The 20,133-nt window shown below is 39.2% G+C and overlaps 1 protein-coding gene and 1 long non-coding RNA gene across 4 annotated transcripts; both read left to right on the forward strand.

Moving 5' to 3' along the window:
• Positions 1 to 746: 746 nt before the first annotated feature.
• Positions 747 to 2,256, forward strand: LOC116225240. Its single transcript, XR_004165995.2, has 3 exons — positions 747 to 966; positions 1,620 to 1,764; positions 2,126 to 2,256. It is a non-coding gene; the product is annotated as an uncharacterized LOC116225240 (long non-coding RNA).
• A 12,929-nt stretch (positions 2,257 to 15,185) lies between these two features.
• LOC116225212 lies at positions 15,186 to 18,169 on the forward strand. Of its 3 annotated transcripts, XR_006153017.1 has the most exons (8): positions 15,186 to 15,248; positions 15,431 to 15,757; positions 15,852 to 16,247; positions 16,539 to 16,702; positions 16,796 to 16,903; positions 16,988 to 17,012; positions 17,449 to 17,483; positions 17,615 to 18,169. XR_006153017.1 is itself a non-coding variant. In XM_031587300.1 (7 exons), exons 2-7 carry the CDS (start codon positions 15,643 to 15,645, stop codon positions 17,785 to 17,787), a joined length of 852 nt encoding a protein of 283 aa, XP_031443160.1. In that variant the 5' UTR covers positions 15,186 to 15,248; positions 15,431 to 15,642; the 3' UTR covers positions 17,788 to 18,169. The 3 variants fall into 3 exon arrangements, 2 of the variants coding, with proteins under 2 accessions (XP_031443160.1, XP_042566735.1); XM_031587300.1 differs by lacking the exon at positions 16,539 to 16,702; XM_042710801.1 differs by lacking the exons at positions 16,539 to 16,702; positions 16,988 to 17,012.
• The last annotated feature ends 1,964 nt before the right edge of the window (positions 18,170 to 20,133 follow it).

Below are 20,133 nucleotides of genomic sequence, written 5' to 3' on the forward strand. Positions count from 1 at the left end.
ATGACCTCAGACGTTAAGATGTTAAACATATCAATGGCAAAAATACACAACACAGCATCGGGGAAGTGAAATATTTATTTGTACATTTTTGAAATATCATAACTTAGTCGTCCGAGTGCCCTATATTTGTGCTTTTTAGCCAGCCATTTGTTCCATTCAATAACTTTAAGGTGATCAGAAAGCAAACTCTCTGTTTGATTTCCGGTGAGCCTCCAAATCTGCTCCTTGTAGCCTACCCTCAATATTGCATTTGATTTGTGGCCTTAACAGGTGCTTTTTATGCAGCCATTTTGATGAGCTTCAAACTTCGTTTCTTTGCACTGAGCCTAGAAATAAGATCCTGCAGTTTCCTTTTTAATCTAGTCATTTAATTTAATCTAGTCATCATCCAAAATGATTGCAAAATATGTGAAACGATGTGGGCTGTCATTATTAAATTTGTATTCCTACACACGCATTTAATCTGCCACACAAACCAATCTAACCTCTTACTCTCATTCAGATCAGTAACGTAAGGAAGAAGGAAGTACAGTGAGGGTTTATGGTACAGTCCCGCCAACTGTTGTCCTTCGGCCACAAATGTCTCACCAGAAAACAAAAATAACGTTAGTTAGCTGACGAGTAATACATTGAAAAGTTGTTAAGAAAAAATGTCCAGTTTATTTAGCTAATATTTCCATCACATGAAAAAATTAAACACGTAACATGAATTACTTTGATTTGATACCCATGAATATTTCCTACAGCGTTGAGCAGACGGGGACACAAAATCAAGTGGCACTGAGTTTCACAACACGAGGGAGTCGGGACACAAATACTGCACAATGGAACGTGCTCATACTCGGTCTTGTTCAACCTCAAAAGTAGCTGGCTCAAAACTTTCTAGACCATCGGAAACAATGAAGAGAAATATCCCTGTCATTGATGAATCCGTTGCGGAGGACGTAGCGGAAATTTCTTCCACCGGTGAGTAGCAAGCCAATCTAATGCACATGACTGAGCCGCAGTGGTTAGCTAGCTAACCAGCTACTAACATTAGTGCTAGCTAGCTTGCCATTGACAGCTATTGATAGCTAGCATTCACTTGTTTCAGCTGTCTCACTCCCGAGTGTCGTTCCGACATGCATTAATGTACTTATTTACTACCTAGCTAGTAACCTTAGACTTACAAACCTATTTCCCTTCTTGCTGAATTTGCTTATAATTTACCTTCATTATTGGAAATTAGCGGTGTGAAAATTTGATTTTATGGACTATATCATAACGATACCTTAATTCTCATCCCTGGTTACATAGCTGAGATAGCAGTAGTAGCCTATGTTAGCTAGCTATCACTATTTTCCTTTTAGCCATTTTTGTGCAGAAAAATGAATTCCTCCTACCTTGAATAAACACACATGTACATACTATATATAGCTATCTTGACATTTGTCTGCTCTAGGCTTGTTCAAACTTCAAATTATATGTCTCATCATATCTCACTTTAAGGTAGCCTACTTAAAGCTACCCAGTTTGTGTGTAGCTCTCATGTTGTCAATACATTGACAGTAAAATAAATGAAACTTATTATATGGATGTTGTTTTAATAGTCTGTTTTATTCTTTCCCTCAAACAGTTAGCTATGACCACAGTGGCCCCAAATGCACAAATAACTGCAAAAAGACTACGCCATGAGCTGGAGATGGCCAAACAAAAAGTGGCAGCAGGAGATGCTCAAGGAAGTGACCAAGGAGAGAGACTTTCTAAGGGAACAACTGGCTATGAGTAAGTCATTTTGTCATGTTTGACAATACACTTGGAAAATTGAACATTTAACATATCCTGGGGCCATGATATTGGTTAAACAGATATTTCACTGAAATAGGTTTTCTACTTATATTTTGACTTAGGACTTAGATTTATGCCAGGGGAAAAAACCTTTGTTAAAACATCAGATCAGTGGACTCAGACATTTGGACCCCACTGTATATATTTTTAATACGGTAAATAATAAAACAAAAAAACAGTAAAGGGTTGATTTTGAACTGAGAAAACTATGTTCCAAAGACCATCACACTTAGTAGTGTGCCACCCACATGCCTATATTTTTTACTAATCATCCTCGGTCAATGTCTGTTTTTAACAGCAATAAATAGGACAAGGGCGTTCCATCAGAGGACAGCACAAGTCCCTTACAGCAAACCACTTCCGCCGCTTCAGCTACTTTCTCTTCTGATTCCTCCGACTCGTCATCCAACTCTTCATATGACTCTTCCTCCACGGATGAGGGACAGAAGAAGAAAAAGAAGAACAGCAAAACAGTAAAGAGACGGAAGCAGGGGAAACGGGGAAAGAAAAGAAAGGAGCAAAGTGAGAGGTAATAAGAATACAGTGGCGGGGGAAAGTCTACACCGCTTTCAAGTTTATCAAGTTTGATAATTTAATTAGTAGAATATATATGATGTGCGCTGTACTCATTTTACCTTCTCTAATTTGAAGCTCGAGATCCTGAAGTGGTGGCCCGATACCGAAAGGTGTTGAAAATCTGCCAGGAGGGAAGGACCATGGGGGCTGCTTTCAGAGCTGTGGGTGTTGACCGCAACACTATTGTCGTGAATGCCCCAATGGCAGAACTTTGCATTGCTGCCCCAGAAACATTTGCAGAGCTCAGAGAGAGGTGCTCCAAGAAGGAGAAGCTCAGTTGTTTTACACAAAGGTGTAAAAGATGCCATTGAGGGTGATGACAGCATTATTACAAAAATTAAAGCGTTCAAAGAGTCTGGCAAACTTCTGCCAATAAATAAAGGCAAGTGACTGGCGGATCACCTTAGTTGTATTTGCATTGTTGCATTTTTGTTGTTGTTCTTGTTGTATTTAGCAGATTAGAACGCATGGTTAAATGTGCATTTATTGTTAGTGTAGTTTTTTCAAATAAATGTTTTCCAATTTCACTTTATTTCCTCGATGCTGTGTTGTATGCTTTTGCCATTCATATGTTTAACAACTTAACGTCTGAGGTCATTTTTGGAAACTTTGACGGAGCATGTGTGTAGTCACACTTTACATCAGTTGCTGCAGAATTGTCTACTAATGGTATGTCCCTCAGTAACAGGCCATTTATAAATGCTTATAAAGTATAGATAGTGTCCCACTTTATATTAACCCATGCAAAACACTTAACTAATGATTAGTAAATGGTTTCTATAGTATGTTCCTCAGTTACGGGCCATTTGTAAATGCTTATAAAGTATAGATAGTGTCCCACTTTATATTAACCCATGCAAAACACTTAACTAATGATTAGTAAATGGTTTCTATAGTATGTTGCTCAGTTACGGGCCATTTGTAAATGCTTATAAAGTATAGATAATGCCCGCTTTATATCAACCCATGCAAAACACTTTACTAATGATTAATAAATGATTTCTAAAAACCTATATTAAGCATAAACTGAGGTGTTACATGTGCTAACATATATTACTTATAATTAGACAATAGCTTATGCATGACAAAGGTTATTCATAATGACCCATAGATGGTGAGCAGACCATTATCACACACCTTATAAATGATCTTACATATCATTAGTAACTCATTGAAACCTGGTTGATTAATCATTTGTAAATGATTTACAAAATGTGAGCAGACCATTATCATATACCTTATTAATGATCTTATAAATCATTAGAAAATCGTTTGAAAAATGTTCATACAAACATGACTACTCGTTTACAAATAGCTTACTAATGTCCTTATAAACAATCTTTTAGCTCGTTCAAAAATCATTTGAAACATGTTAGTACAAACATGACTACTTGTTTACAAATAGCTTACTATTGTCCTTATAAACGATCTTTTAGATCATTAGAAAATCATTTGAAACATGTTCATAAATACATTAATACTCATTTATAAATGGCTTACTAATGTCCTTAATAAAAAATGTTATAGATCATTAGAAAACATGTTCATAAATACATTACTACTCATTTATAAATAGCTTACTAACGTTTGTAAATGTTGTGATAATGATTTGTAAATGATTAACAGACTATCAACAAATGCTTCATAAATGGTTTATTAAGGAGGGTTATTCTAAAGTGTTACCATGTATCTAAACATGAAACATCTTATCATCATATACTACATGTATCTAAACATTAAACATCTTATCATCATATACTACATGTATCTAAATATGAAATATCTTATCATATACTACATGTATCTAAACATGAAACATCTTATCATATACTACATGTATCCATTCAAACCCCCTTCTCACCATGTGGAGTCCTTCATTGTTGCTCAGGCAGAACCAGACAGTAAGTGTAAACGTAGCCTACTCTTTATATCAACAGCAAGCTGAACTACATGTAATTTCGTATACTTCATTTCAACATTTCACTTCGTTCACAGTTGTGTCTGGACCTGTAATGGAAAACTCAGTGCTTGTGTCTGGAGGAGAATCAATTAATCTGACGTGCGCTTTTAAAACAAAGGGGAATTATTCCAATAATCCTTTTGTGGTGTTATGGATCAAGACTGGTGCTCAGAGCAGCACATGTGTTTATTCCTTTGATTACGATGCAGATTATGTTCGTGGTTTTGATGACCACTGTGCCATTGACAAAGATCTTCTGTTAAGGAGATCACACACATCAAGACCATCCCTTGATGATGACATCCATAACCTGAAGATCAGCAATGCCACTCAGTCAGACTGTGGACAGTATCTGTGTGTCTTAATGGTGGACAAAAATAGCCACCAGTACTCGGCAGTAATATCCAACACTACAGTCATTGTGGATAATCCTGGTAAGTCTATGAACCTTACTTGAAATTTTATTTCCTCTCATTTTATTTTTTCACATTGTGCTTCAACAAGTGAAGTTAGTTGGAGGCGTATTTTATAAACCTTAACATACAACCATTATTTACACTTGGGACTTGGTTTCCAAAGCCAGACATTAATTTCTTATGTGATCCATGCTTATCCTCACCGGCTTGATTAAATAATTAATGGTACATTCTTGACAATAAACTAAAGTAAACTAAACTAAACTAAAGCATTTCACATGATAATGTTTGTGTGTTAAAGACAAATCAAATGCCACCGGAAATACCACTGCTGGTAAGTTCAGTTTGGCATTTCAAATTAAATGTATAATATTGAGCCCAAGTAAATGGATGGGTTAGGGTTAGGTAATGATCTTTTTTTGTAAAGAAGATGGTAACACTTCATTTGGATAGTCCATCTAGTCCAAAAGTATCTGTGTGCGTAAGTTTACATAAATGATAAGCAGTACTGGACAATATTAACCAACAACACTACAGTCACTGTGGACAATCAAGCCTTTGTCAAACCTGGTAAGAATATCCACTCGGTGTGACTTTGTTTCTATATTCCATCCATTTTGTTGTATTGTGCCGTAACCACTCACTAGACATACTGACACTCTGATTTATCTGATAGATGAGGTGACAGCTGGAAAAGTTCATGGTAGGTGCATGATTGAATGTTTTGACTTGTATTTAGTTACTGTGAGTCATCAAAAATCCCAACCAATGAAACTGGAAACTGAAGTCCTCACTTGGCATTAAATAGCTATAACTCTGTCCTGTTACTCAAAACATGATTTCATCCCAGTTCTTTGCCATTTACAGATGGTCCTGTCTGTGTAGATACCAGCATGTGAATTGTACTTTGAGACATTAAATATGTTCTGCTTTCATAAAGCACATAGCAACTCACATTTGTTGTGTTCAGTCCACACAGACTCCTTCCTACGTGAGTATGTGATCGCGGCCCTGCTAACGATTGGTGTCATCCTCATTGTTGGGATCGAGCTCTACAGAAAGAAGACCTCTGTATCTAAAAGTAAACATCTGGTTGTCTAAGATTGATAATCCGTCAGATGTTTTAAGTAAAATTTGTATTTATCAAACAACTTTTCAACTGTTTTGATTTGATAGGGCCCGAAACGCAGATTGCTCTCAGGTAATGTATTTCAGCAGATACAATTGCCAAATACACACTTAACACTGAAACCTCTCACATTTTGTAATTATTTGTCATCCTTATTGGACCCAGGACAGGGGCAGATGAACAAGAGTCTGATATATACGGTGAGTTTCTTAACAATTTGCGTATGTTCTTCATGTGCTCACAATAGCTGCTCTCTCTTCTTGTGTTGGGCATTTGTGTTGTCTTAGCAAGTCCTTTTGTTAACATCTCTCTCCTGTGTGGTGTTGTCTGTGTAAAGTCCTGGTTGTAAACACCTCTCTCCTGTGTGGTGTTGTGTCTGTAGAAAACACTGGTGCTGAAGCTCAGAGGGAGGACGAGTTCTAGCCAACACAGAAGCCATCAGGACTCGTCATTCCCACAAACTCACACTTGGTGTCTTTAGGTCACTCGTTTTCACTCCAGCCAACACATAAGCTTAAGGACTAATAAGGCCATAAGGACTCAACATTCCCATAAGTCCACATTGCAGTATTTGGTTTTAACCGATCAGGTTGATGTGTGTATCATAAAGTTAAAGGATATGCTGTGAAATAATTAGGTAGATTGTAATGTTGATGCTGTGGAGATTTAGTGTATTCCTCCATTTTAGGCTTGTATCTACCTTGTTGTGTGAATGTTTATTCCAGGTTTATATAGTTTTGTGGTTTAAGTGTTGTAATTTTCAGGTTTCAGTGTTCAGTTGCTTACAGTTGATTTCTATCTTTAGGGCTTTCATTTTTGTTATATACTATACTTTGGGAATGTTAATGTGTGAAAGTTTTCTATCGAAGAATTAAGAAATAAAACAGATACATCTGTTAAGAGTCTGTTTGAGGAATCTATTGGCATGCAATCAAATATATATATTTTTCTTTACATTTGATCAGAGCTCTTGTTTAAGATGGGTCAAATCTGTTCATGTGACCAGTAGGTTGTTGTTTAGGGCTCTCGTAAAAAAATGTTGCCCTCTGTCTACACCCTTCCCAGCTTTAAATCCAATAAAGCCCTCAGTTTGTTTTACCCAGCTTACCTAGAGGAGTGTATTAGAAATTATGCGAATTGCAAGTGTTATTGTGTAAAGCATATACTGCGAAAAATTAAGGAGAACTGGGGTGATTGTTTTTTCTTGTCCTTGAGCATAGTTGGCTGGAACAGTGATACTCCCTGTTCTTCTTATCTCTGTAACCCTTTTAAATAGACACTGTCTTTGAGAGAATCCATTCGACTGCTTGGTGTTCACCCTGTGTGTTTCTGATCCTTCTGCAGAAGACCAATAAACGTATTACTCATATCTAATTATAAGACTGATCTCGCATTAGACTGGTTGTAGGGGCAGCTTTTAAGCGGGCACTTCTGAGAGCGGAATAATCCGGGCAACGCGCTTCTTGGAATATAGAGTGGTTTATTTGTGTAACCTGACTAGGTTCACCCTTCCACTACTTGTGGTTTCCCATAAACGGTTTCCCCCCACAAGAGTCAAGTTAAGGACTAGACAGAGGCTGATGTACCAAAATATAAGAATAGGTTTATTAATAAAACTATTGTCTCAGCTCTAGGCAGCAAGTTGATATAAACACAGACCAAGTCACTCACAAGCACCCTGTACAATGGAAAACACAGTAAATCAATAAGCCAAACAAAAGAGAAGATGGGGCTAGAGGTGTAGGTCAGCGATTGGCCAAGGGGGAGGATGGGGGAGTCAGCGTCACCTAACGGACGAACAATTAAGGTGTCTTAGCACGCTATGGTGATACACCCCACTATAGGGGACACTACTGAAACAAGTAAGATGTCTGAGCACAACCTGGTGATACACCCCACAATGGGCACTCTGACGCTGAGCACATTAAATGGAGGGGAAGCGGGGGGGTTCAAGAAGGGCCAGGCCTATACGCTACAACCAGCGAACAGTGCCTCTGACACAGAGAGAATGGGACAGGACGGCCTTATAATAGCAGAGGCAACACAGTTTGCACATTGAAACAAAAACCTTGGGGTACGCTGTGACACATTCAGTGGCTTTTTTTTATTGTAGGGGAAAAACAGTGATTGAACGCGCTGCACCAGAAAGGACTTAAGCGAGGCCTAAAACAAACCAGCACAATATACATTTTACAATAGTACATATACATAGTAAATTCCAATGCAGTATAACACACGACACATAAATAACCATTCACCTGATAAATATACACTGTACATACAAGCTGGCCGCACATTTAGCCAACATAAGAATTAAAAAGATTCATACCGGAAAAAGGTTCCCCAGTCCAGTGTGGCAGTGGAGGATAAAGAGCTGGCCAGCTGCCTGCCGTTGCTCTGTGATCAAAATTGCAAAACAACCAAATCAACGTCTTTATCATCCCCTAACCCGTCCACAACTCCCTCCCCGCACTGCTGTTGATATTTTGCAATAAACGCTTCACCAACGTAATTAACCAGCGTAATTGTTAAAAATGAAACCACATACCAGGTAGACGTGACTGCACGAGAAAACTCTGTGAAGGAAGCAAACAACCTGCTTGTGAAAGCTAACAATCACAGGGCGAACGCGAGTAGCAGCATGGACACCCAAACAATTCCCTCAGCAAGGCGATGCCGGTGACCCCCGCAGGTGCAATATTAAAAGGTTCACGTCAGGTGCGCTACACAGCTGAGAGGGGCGGTTCTGCCGCAGGAGATCTGGAAGATGCAGTCTTTCTCTTAAGCAGCACGGCCACATTTGTCTTAAATTAACTCAAACAAAGACTCTCCATCGCATTAACGCGATTGAAAAATTGTCACTTCCGCTCTACCTGGCTAGACGTGGCCCGGCCCTATATTATACATCAATACATCAGTCAATTACAGAGCCAGACAGCTGGCCAGACAGAACATGGCATGGCACAGTATTCACATTTGCATAACTTTAAACCATAGTTCGAATGCTTCATGAACTTAAATATCATTGCATTGGCATCTTATCAATTTTAATAATTCAAAAACATTTTGAAACTTAAATTACAAAACAGCTCCAACTCTGGTAATTATCAGATTTCCATCACAGGAGATGGTGTCAAGGCTGGCTGATTCTCCATCCTCCATCTGAAAAAACGTCCTTCCACACCATGCTAAGAAAGTCATCTGACAGTAAAATGGAGCCCAAAACGTATGATCTTTTGGCAAATACTGTATATGTCACCCACACAAGCGCTGTATGACAACTGAAACAGAGATAAACATCTATAAAGACTCCAACTCATGTCAGCTGTCATAAAAGCTGCATCTGTTTGTATTTTGATACCAAATTGAAGAGAATGTTAAGGAACATTGTCCTGTCACTTGTATCTGTAATTGTCTTAAAAGCTTTCAAACTTCTCACTTCAAATAATTTTTAAATGTTGGTTTGGCTAAACACATTCATGACTATATAGGGTGAAAGATGACAACTCTGTCTGGTCTCCAAACTACGTTTTGTCAGGAAACCTCACTGTCACGTCTGCGCTGACATCCACTCCGCCCCCTTCAGCACACTCTCACCCGCACTCCCTCAGCTGCACCTCATGTAGCTCATTAGTCACGTATGCCCTCTGCACAGAGCCCTGGTATGGCCTTATCAGAGAGGCTTCTCACAGTCCCACTTTCTCTTTCTTTTGGTTTATTGATTTTACGTGTTTTTCATTGTACGGGTAGCCTGTGAGTGACTTTGTCCATGTTGATCTTAACCTGCTGCTTAGAGCCTACAAATAGTATTTATAAATAAACCTATTTTTATATTCTGGCCTCTGTCTAGTAATTCAATTGACTTTCTTGGGGGGGGGGCTGGTTATGGGAAGCCACTAGTAGTGGAAGAGGGAACTTTATACAGGTTACATTAGTCCTCCCTGTTTTGTGTCCTGTTTCCTGGCTGAATTCATATTAAAACCCTGTTTTGATCCTAAAACCTCCATCTGAGTCCAGACGTCCCGTGACACTCACGTGAGAAGTGAGTAGGACTTGTTTTCTTCCAAAATAGATGAATGTAGGCTACAAGTTGTTTGTGCGCTGATTAACACCGAAAAAAGAAGGTGGAGTAAAAGGAAAAGAATATGAGAATTAATTGGGGGAGAACTCCTCCCCCTGGGCTCCCCTCACCCCGTGTCCTGCGCCCTCATTGGCTGTAGATCGTCACTCTACTCACTGTCAGTCACAATACTTTCACACTACAGGATTTGGTCTCGCCGACAGGCGCAGATAATTATCCATCGGGGGTCTGCGAGGCATCAGCGTGTCTCTCGGATCGTGTCTTTGAAAAGTTCACACATATCGATCAGGCCCCTATTTGCCTCCAATCTGGGGCTTTTGTCGCAACCTCCAAAACCTTTTGCTGAGTGGAAATTTGGGCTTAAAATTGTGTAGTGTGAACTTGAGATTAGAGAGGTGCCTGCAGGTGGCTGGGATGCAGAGGGAGTGGGTTACATCAATAAAAGAAAAACTAAACTTTTGACTCATTTGTTGCTTTTTTCAAGGTATTTAAAAGTATCTGACAGTTTAATAACACTTAATGACATTTTAAGTCCAAATTGTACCACTGTAGTTGAGTTCAAGGAAAATGATCATGACACAATTATTATGGGCTCATGACTGCCAGTGTTAAACTTATGAAAGTTTAATGTTAAAATATAAAGCCAAATAGTTTCTTCAAGGTTGATAATGAGGCCTGCTTTGGCATGTTCATGACAGGTCATGTTGTCTTATTTGTTAATGTCAAGTTGTCATAACAAAGACTTCCCAAAAAATGTCAATTTTGCATTAAAAATGACACAATTCACAGAATGACACTTAATGACAACAGTCATACACATTAATGAAGACTCCTTCAAGTTCATGACAGGTGTCATGTCATGATTATGTCATTATGTTCATAACAGGTGTCATGTCAGTCTTGTACACCCCTTCAAATAAAGTGTTCATTAATTTTCTATTAAACCTTCAGTTGCATGCACACTTACTGTATATGCATGTGTTATTTGTAGAACTCTTTTGAGGTACCATCTCTTATTAGAGAGACACGTATGCAGAACTGTATTCATTTTCCACGTGTTCTTCTTGTGAAGGTCATTACAAATACTATTTGTGTTTCCAGGTTGAACGGTTTGTAAGATTCTTAAAAGATGCTACAGTAATACTGACAACACTGTGACCAAGTTTCTGGAGATCACAATATTATATACATACCACTGCACAATTTACATCACCATGACAACAAGCGGGCCAGTCAGGATGCTGATCTGCATCTCTGGTCTGTCATGTTGGTGGTTGCTGAGGTGATCTTGGTCTGGGTAAACCGTCCATCAGTGATGACTCCTCAGTTTATTTTGCTGAAGGCCCTGGTGTGGCTGTCAGGATGACCTTCTGGTGCACTGAACTAAACAGAAAACCCACAGCAACGTGTCTGCTGTTGTACAATGGGACACATGTGGACGTGTGGGCATCCAGATAATATGTGTAACTCACCCGTGTGCATGCTTCATAGATATGGACTGAGCCAGGATGTATTAATGCAGACTGTTACTGAAGTAATTTGTCCTGAAACACTAAAGGGTTAATTGCCTTGTCATCTACTGTGATATACCGTAGAAGCCATGCTGTGATTGCAAAGAAGATAGCTTCATTCTCCGCTCGTTCTCTGACACCAGGATGGGCTTATTACTCAAAACTAAGTATTCGCAGACAACAGCCTGCTACACTAGACTCATGCCTATCAATTACCACAGGTACTCTCACCACCTGCCCAACCCTCCTTTCCTGTCCACCATGTCACAAGTTCCAGCGTAGCAAAGTATCCCACCTTCTCCCAACTCTCCTCCTTTTTGACTAGTAGCTCTAAGCTCAAATTACCCCTCATCCATAGCAATGAGAACATGCAATCTTCGCAATAGTCATCCAAGGACTACGGCCAACCACTAAGCCAAACATGCTTATCATCAGCATTGTGGAAAACTAGTGAAATGGCAGTTAGCCGAGTCACCACATCCTGATGTAACAGGTCATAATTTATGTTTTTTTATATAATTACACAAAGATGGCTTTTATTTTGACCCACCTGATGTACAGTAGGTACAGTAGGGCTCCTAGTGGCTGGTCTCTGGGGCTTCCTGCCCCCTCCTATAATATGACCTTTCCTCCCCCTTTCATATCCCCACCCCCCTTGCTTTTCCCTGCATCTCTGTTTCCTGGGAGGAGGTAAGACAATTTTAGAGGATACCTGTATTTATATCTAATAATATTGTTTGATTTGTTTTATTTCTAAAGCTAATGTAGTTAGCTAGATTAGCTGGCTAACTACTTTAGTTTCCATTTGAGGCTACGCTAGCTAAGTAGCGTGATTTAATAGTTTAAATTATAGCATTTATTTATTCACTATTTTCTGGGAAGAAAAGATCATCAGAATTCCAGTGTCATGTCAGTCATTTTAACCAACAAATCACAATGCAGACACCGATACCCCTGGTTACATGTGGCCTTAACATGTTTTCAGAAATATTTTGTAATTACGCGTTCCGAGCACATGACTGGTTAAACTAAGTCATAATCACTAGTGGGGAACCTTTTATATGAACCTGAGTTGCCAAATTGTGACGTCAGGAAGGCGTGTCACTACCAAAAATGGCAAGGCATTCCATTCCATTCAATTCCATTCAATTGACCGATCGCGAAACTCCTCCCTAGAACGGCCCTCATCCAATCATACCTTAGCAACCGCTACTAAGAGAAGAAGGTCCGACAACTTTGAGGTCTGAGCAGCATGGTGAAACAGTGTGCCTACGGGAGTTGTAGCTCTGATACAGAGATTAGAGGGATGCGTCGTTTTCCCCCCGCATTTCCAAAGCCCAAAACACAGGAGGAAAGGTGCCGGCGGTGGATTACACAGTGTGGGAGACCCCACTCCTAACTCAATATACCAAAAAACATACATATGTCTGCTCCAAAGTAAATGAAGCTGCTTGCAGATAGCTATCTATCTAGTGAACTACGCTATCGCTAGGTATGATAACTAACTATCTAGTTGAGAGAACATCCCCAAACAGTTATGGTTCATGACAACTTGTATTATTACCACTACAAGTACATAACTAGTCTCTCCAACTAAAGTGTTAATGTTAAAATCAAAATGTTAATGTTACCGTCAAAATGTTAACGTTACGGTCTGTAAAATTGCACGCTGTTCTATCCTAGCTAGCGATAGCAAACGCCAGAATTGAACAGAACTTTTAACCAACACTTTGTATTTATGCTGCTGGCATTTGCTATCGCTAGCTAGGATAGCTCAGCGTGCAACTTTACAGACGGTAACATTAACATTTTGATTTTAACATTAACACTTTAGTTGGAGAGACTAGCTCGAGCTTAACATACTGTATCAATGTTAAACAAAAGGCCATTATGAAGTTTTTTTTTATTTTAATCTTTGTAGAATTTTGTGAATGGGCAACCTACTCCTAAGTATCCCAAGGTATAAGGCACAACCTGAGAGCAATAACCTGACGATCTGATACAAAGCCATAGCATTACATCAGGATCATCATTTTACAAGCAAGTTATCACTACAGTGACTGTGAAATACTTTCAGCAACATGCACACACATCCCTTGAACAATAACGTTACTAGCAGCTATCTTGATCCACACTGGTACATTACTGTACTGTTCTCTAGATTGTCACCATCCTAGCTAGCTAGATAGATAGATACCTCCAGAGTCTCTCGCCAGCGACGGAATAAATAATAAGAATAAATAATCGTTGTAGGTTATTAGCTAGCTTGAAATATTATATACAGATCTTACCCAGTGGTGAAATAACATGACTAGTCTACAAGGCTGTGCTGGTTGCATTTAATGAAGAGGTCGTGGGGCTTCTAATTTTTTTTATTGAGACCTGTATGCGTTTGCTTCGATTATTGTTGTGTCCACTTCGTTGTTGATCTTAATATTTTGGATATATCCTTCCACTGCATATTGCAGTTCCTTTTGCCTTGATCTGGAGGATATCGTGGAGGTATTACTCCAAAAATCATCACTCACACTGACAGCTATAGCGCTTGTCCCCGTACTCGCCATGGCTTTTGGCTTGACAGTTCCGGGAATTGTGTCGGACGTAGCAACAGTAACTAAGGGGGCGGGGCCCTGGCGATTGGTCAATTCCATTCAATTCAATTCAATTCAATTCAATTCAATTCAATTCAATTCAATTCAATTCAATTTAATTCTATTAAATTCTATTAAATTCTATTCTATTCTAATAACGGCAAACAAATAACATTTGCTCAAGGCGCTTGACAGAGTCCAGAACCTGAAGCAAGCATAAAGGCAGAAGGGGCAAGGAACAACCACTTCCCTGGAAGAAACCTTGAGCAGAACTTCAGCTCATAAGGGGGGGGGGGGGGGGGGGGCACATCTGCTTGGAGCCGGCCGGGTAGAGAGATACAGATAGAAAAAAGGGAGGGCAGTGGCAGGGGAGAAGGGAGGAGTGAAGTAGGGGGGGAGAATGAGAAACATGGCAGATTAATTCATACACGTATCAGGATAAGCATGCTAACATAGATGAGGCAGATGTACACGACCCCATATAAACATAAAGATGGTTGGTACAAGATACATCCTAAATTAATAGACAATAAAATTGGGAGAGAGCATTCAAGTATTGTACAACAGCTTATTGGTAAACAGTATGTTTGTAAAGTTAGTATTACAGAGGTAAGTAGAGCAATGAAACAGAAAACGATGTCGATGGTGGCAATTATTTACATCATGGGTAGATAACCTAGCACAAAGTATGTAGATGTATCATGGGTGGGATAGAATTAATGTATCAATAGAAGAATAGAATTTGTTTATTTCATAGGCTACTATCGTGTTGTATGTGTCTGGCAGTGCACCAATAAAGTATTTTTCATAATGAGAAAGTTATATTTAAGTTAATGGCTGAACATGGTTCACTGCATATAGGCCTAAGTCTTTTTATGTCTATGATTCACTGATTAAGAAGTCATTTGGCTCTGATATTTTGTGATGAGAAATCATCGAACATAAAAACTATGGCTTCGACAAGTGGCTTAAAATAGCTTCCTTTTTTGCGCTTGACTTCCGACAAGGACTTGTAGGCAGCAACAAACACATCCGTCATGGGTGGTTCTCTGTGCTTCTACTAACAAGAAGTCAAAGCACTTCCTTATACTCTCTCTTTGCTGAGATGGAGTCACCAAGTTTGATTCTTCTAAGCTGTTTCCTGATACAATGCTACGGTAGCAGACTTTTCTTATACTAATGATGTTCAATTTATTCTAAATGCGGATAAACGTTCCTTGCTAAATGACAGTAAGGAATAATAGTAGTTTTAAATTGCCAGGTTCAAGATGTGCTAACAGTATAGGGTGGAATTACAAATGTAACCATGAATTAATGACTGTGTTCTTTTCTCTTGAAGGGTCCACTCACTTTCATTACCTAAAGAAAGGGGAGGAGTTAACACTGTCCTGTGAAACATGTCAATGGCAGGCTGATGTGAATTCAGACAACAGAGTGGACTGCAGCTTCATAGACAGTAATTATGCAAATAACTCAAAATGCACTGCATGAAAACAGGACCTATGCCAAAAGATAAAGAAGAACAAACCCACCGGTTGTGAAATCTGTGTAATGAGGGGATTCTTTGCCTGTGTTAATGCTACATCTGACTCCTGCTTCATGCATCCATTCAAACCCTCTTCTCACCATGTGGAGTCCTTCATTGTTGCTCAGGCAGAACCAGACAGTAAGTGTAAATGTAGCCTACCCTTTATATCAACAGCAAGCAGAACTACATGTCATTTCGTATATTTCACTTCAACATTTCACTTTGTTCACAGTTGTGTCTAAACCTGTAATGGAAAACTCAGTGCTTGTGTCTGGAAGAGAATCAATTAATCTGGCGTGCGCTTTTAAAACAAAGGGGAATTATTCCAATAATCCTTTCGTGGTGTACTGGATCAAGACTGGAGCTCAGAGCAGCACATGTGTGTATTCCTTTGATTACGATGGATATGATAGTGGTGCTGATCACCACTGTGCCATCGACAAAGATCTTCTGTTAAGGAGATCAAACACATCAAAACTCTCCCTTGATGACAACATCCATAACCTAAAGATCAGCAATGCCACTCAGTCAGACCGTGGACAGTATCTGTGTGTCTTAATGGTGAACACAAATAGTCAGCAGTACTGGGCAGTAATAACCAACACTACAGTCATTATGGATAATCCTGGTAAGTCTATGAACCTTACTTGAAATTTTATTTCCTCTCATTTTATTTAGTCACATTGTGCTTCAACAGTTGAGCTTGAACAGTTAGTTGGAGGCGTATTTTATAAACCAAAACATACAACCATTATTTACACTTGGGACTTGGTTTCCAAAGCCAGACATTCATGTCTTATGTGATCCATGCTTATCCTCACGTGCTTGACTTAATAATTAACGGTAAAATCTTGACAATATACTTAAGTAAACTAAACTAAACTAAAGCATTTCACATGATAATGTTTGTGTGTTGAAGACAAATCAAATACCACCGTAAATACCACTGCTGGTAAGTTCAGTTTGACATTTAAAATGGAATAATAATAGTGAGCCCAAGTAAATGCACTGCAATGCAAGACAAATTATGTCTCTAGAAAATTATCTTTTTTTTTTAGGAACCCCCCGCATATGATAGTACTGGTAAGCACAGCTTGATGTGGGTCAGCATGCATTTGCCTCTGTTCGAGGACTCCGATAAAGTTGGATCACAATCTTATTTTCCAAAACCTGCAGATTCCCATCTCATCTATGTGATTGGTGTATTAGTACCCGTTCTTCTCCTCCTCCCTGTCATCATCATCATCATCATACTGCTTAAAAGGAAACCAGCTGAGACCACAGGTGAAACATGTACATGTAGTATTTTTGATGAGATCTTTTATCATAAACATACAATTCAGTTGTTATTTTGTTTTGTCTTTACAGTATCTCAAACTGCAATAACTCAAAGGTAACATTTTAGATTGTTGTGGTTGTTGTTGTTTATTCATTTTAATTGAGGTGGGTCTCTGTAAATGAATGACAAAAGGGCTGTTAATCCAACAATAACTGTAATGACAACTGGAAGTATGAAGATATGAACATCCACACTGACCAACCATAGGGAAAACATCTCAGAAATAGAATGTCATGCTTTAATGTGATGCCTTTCAAATTTGATGGATTCTGATTGGCTATTAGTTTTTTATCATTCGCACATTCGCTATGAAAGTGATGCCCAAAGAAACTGTTCTTCATTCCGTTATCGTTATAATGTGTTGTTGCCATTGTAATAAGCTCGAGTGATATTTAAAACCATAGTATTTACAGTTATTGTTCTAGTTGTCATTGGCAGTGTGTACCTTTCTTGGTTGCATGCTATCCTTCCTCACTGCTGTCTCCTTTAGATTTCAGAACGGGGAGGAAGTGGATGACGACGACTGTGAGTTTCCAGAAGTGTTGTTTTTAACACTGAGTGTTTTTTATTCTTCTTGAAAATGAATATGTTTGGCTTTAACAGTGAAAATCAGCTATCACCGAAGCAAGTTATTATAGTTGTCATTATTCCTGAAGGTTCCCCTTATGCGATGGGCCAGGGAGAGCAGGAACCAACGTACTCACTCATTCAGCTGACCAATCAGAAGACTGACCCTGTGTTCAGTGGGGATGGAGAACTCGCTTCAGATCCATCAGCAGATGAGGGCATCATGAGGAAGAACTCCATATATGAAACCTCAGGTCCATAGTCTCAACTGCCTGCCAGTTTCTTGTGTGAGTTCCTGCATAAAGACCAAGATTACATGACCGGCCTGTTTATAACCCGTAAATAACCGCATTAGTCCTGTTTCAGTTAAAATGAGGAAGGAACTCTCGCTGTCACAACTTCCTGACTGAAACCTAAAATTTCCCCAGATTGCTTTGTTTGTGGGCTTATCCCACAGCTGTCATTTCAGTTATAGAATATATAAATATGACTATTGTTGTGATTTGTTGGATAGTCATTTCTAATACATTGAGCCAATATGCTTGAGGTTGTTCAAATGTGTTTGCATGTGTGGTTTGTGAATAAGCCAAACTGATAAATGAACTAATTAAACTGTAAATTAAAAAAGTCAGTCTTGAAGGAAAGGGGGCATTTGTTTTTGTAGTTTGACAGATACACCCAGTTTACCAGTTAATATGGTGAAGCAACTCTCGGTTTCACACAGTAAGCATTGTGTGTAGTTTTTTTAGCACTCCCAAAATACTCTGAAAGAGTCAACTTTTCTTTTTAAAGTCACTCATTCTCTACATATTTTTCTGGTCTGTACAAGTTAACTGGTAACCCTCAGTTACTGTAAAGAGAGCGAACTGTTTATTACACTGAGGGTCTACAGAACCAAAACGATCTACTGTCCATTGCAAAGTATTGCTTCCATGTTTTTTACGGCAGTCTACTTTAGGTGACTACGTTGCTGGGCTCCCCACTATACATATACATTTCACCTTAATGTAGATATTAATATGACTATAAGGTAAGCTGTTTCAAATAAATCGAAAGATTAGGCTACTTCAATACACGTCGGCGTAAAATTATATAACTGAAATGGCATAGCTAAATATGCATGAACATTTTGTTATAGGAGCAGTCACTTTTTAGGTTTTAGACCTGGATTTTTGGCCGACAGTTTGTCCTCCCTTGCATTCCATAGCTCTACATCTCGCTCTTCATGTGATACATTTTCAATGATTAATTTAATCATGACGTACACTATCTATAACGCCTGAAAGCGGTCAAGTTTTATAGTCCCATCTGGACGAGTTGGCTAAGGAATCCCAACAATAACATTGTAGGCCACACCCCCAGTTACAGCGTAGTAAAGCATCTCACCTTCTCCCCATTCTCTTCCTTTCTGACTAGTAGCTCTAAGCTCACATTACCCAAATGTGGTGCCAGTGGACATCGCTCACATGCAACATGTATCCAATGGCCAGCCACCAACCCAAAACATCCTCATTATCAGTGCTCTAACTCACACATTCCGATGGACGAACTAGTGAAATGGCAGTTAGCCAAGTCACCACATCCTGATGAAACGGATCAAAAGGTAAAGTAGGGCACCTAGTGGGAGGTCGTGGGAGCCAAGATGGCGTCGTCGCGGGTAGACATGTAAGCCAGAGATCATCGAGAAACTTCAAGTGAAGTGGTAAAACAACTAATAGTTTATTCATCATTTTGAGAAAACACACGTGTTATGTTTATTCAATTAAAGACACTTCGAGTTGAGTATATGGGCAAAAGATTGAAGAGAAAAGGGAAAGGAAAGCAGAAGAATAAGATGCTGCAGGATCCCCAAGATATGGCACTAGCAGCTAGTGCTAGCTCCAGTGCTGTACATTCTCCTGTGGACTCAGATGAAGAAGACGCTAAAGTTTGGTTTGATTCGAGTCCATCTTTTGACAATAACATAACTGTAGTTATCGAGCCAGACACCCCAACAAAACCCTTGAGTAAGAAACTAAACGTGATGAAACAGGAAAGCATGCTATGGCTAGTAATAGTGAAAGTATTTTGGACATTATGGCTGATATCCGCAAACTCTCTGTCAAGCACGATGCAACCTTCCAAAAGATCTTCACAATTGAGAAGACAACTCAGGCTAAAGCGAGATTCAAGATTTGAAAATGGAAAACAGCAGTCTAAAAACAACCTTGAATGAACCATGCCGCTATAGCTGGAAATGGTTTTTGAAACGTCATGGTTTGGAAGAATCTGATGGGGAGAACGTGAGAACGAGAGTCATAGACAGAGTTGGTCCTTCCTAGAGGCGACATATGCGGTTGCCTAGAGCGCCACCCAGAGGGGTGAAATTAATATACATATTTTTTTTTTTGCTGGGCAGAGGTTTTTGCACCCCTTTCTATATCTCCAACCAATATTTTGACATTAGAAAAATCAATTTAACATAAGGGAAAAATGAGCCAAAAATCTAAAGTGGTAGGGGTACCACCTCTGTGTTGTCAGAACATGCTAGCGCATTGATGGGTATAGGTCGAGTGTGTGTCACAGCGAGCGTCGAAGAAAGAGACTAGAAAGAAGTATGAAGAGGCAA

The sequence above is a fragment of the Clupea harengus genome, chromosome 20 (genome assembly GCF_900700415.2).
Source record: "Clupea harengus chromosome 20, Ch_v2.0.2, whole genome shotgun sequence".
Lineage (NCBI taxonomy): Eukaryota > Metazoa > Chordata > Actinopteri > Clupeiformes > Clupeidae > Clupea > Clupea harengus.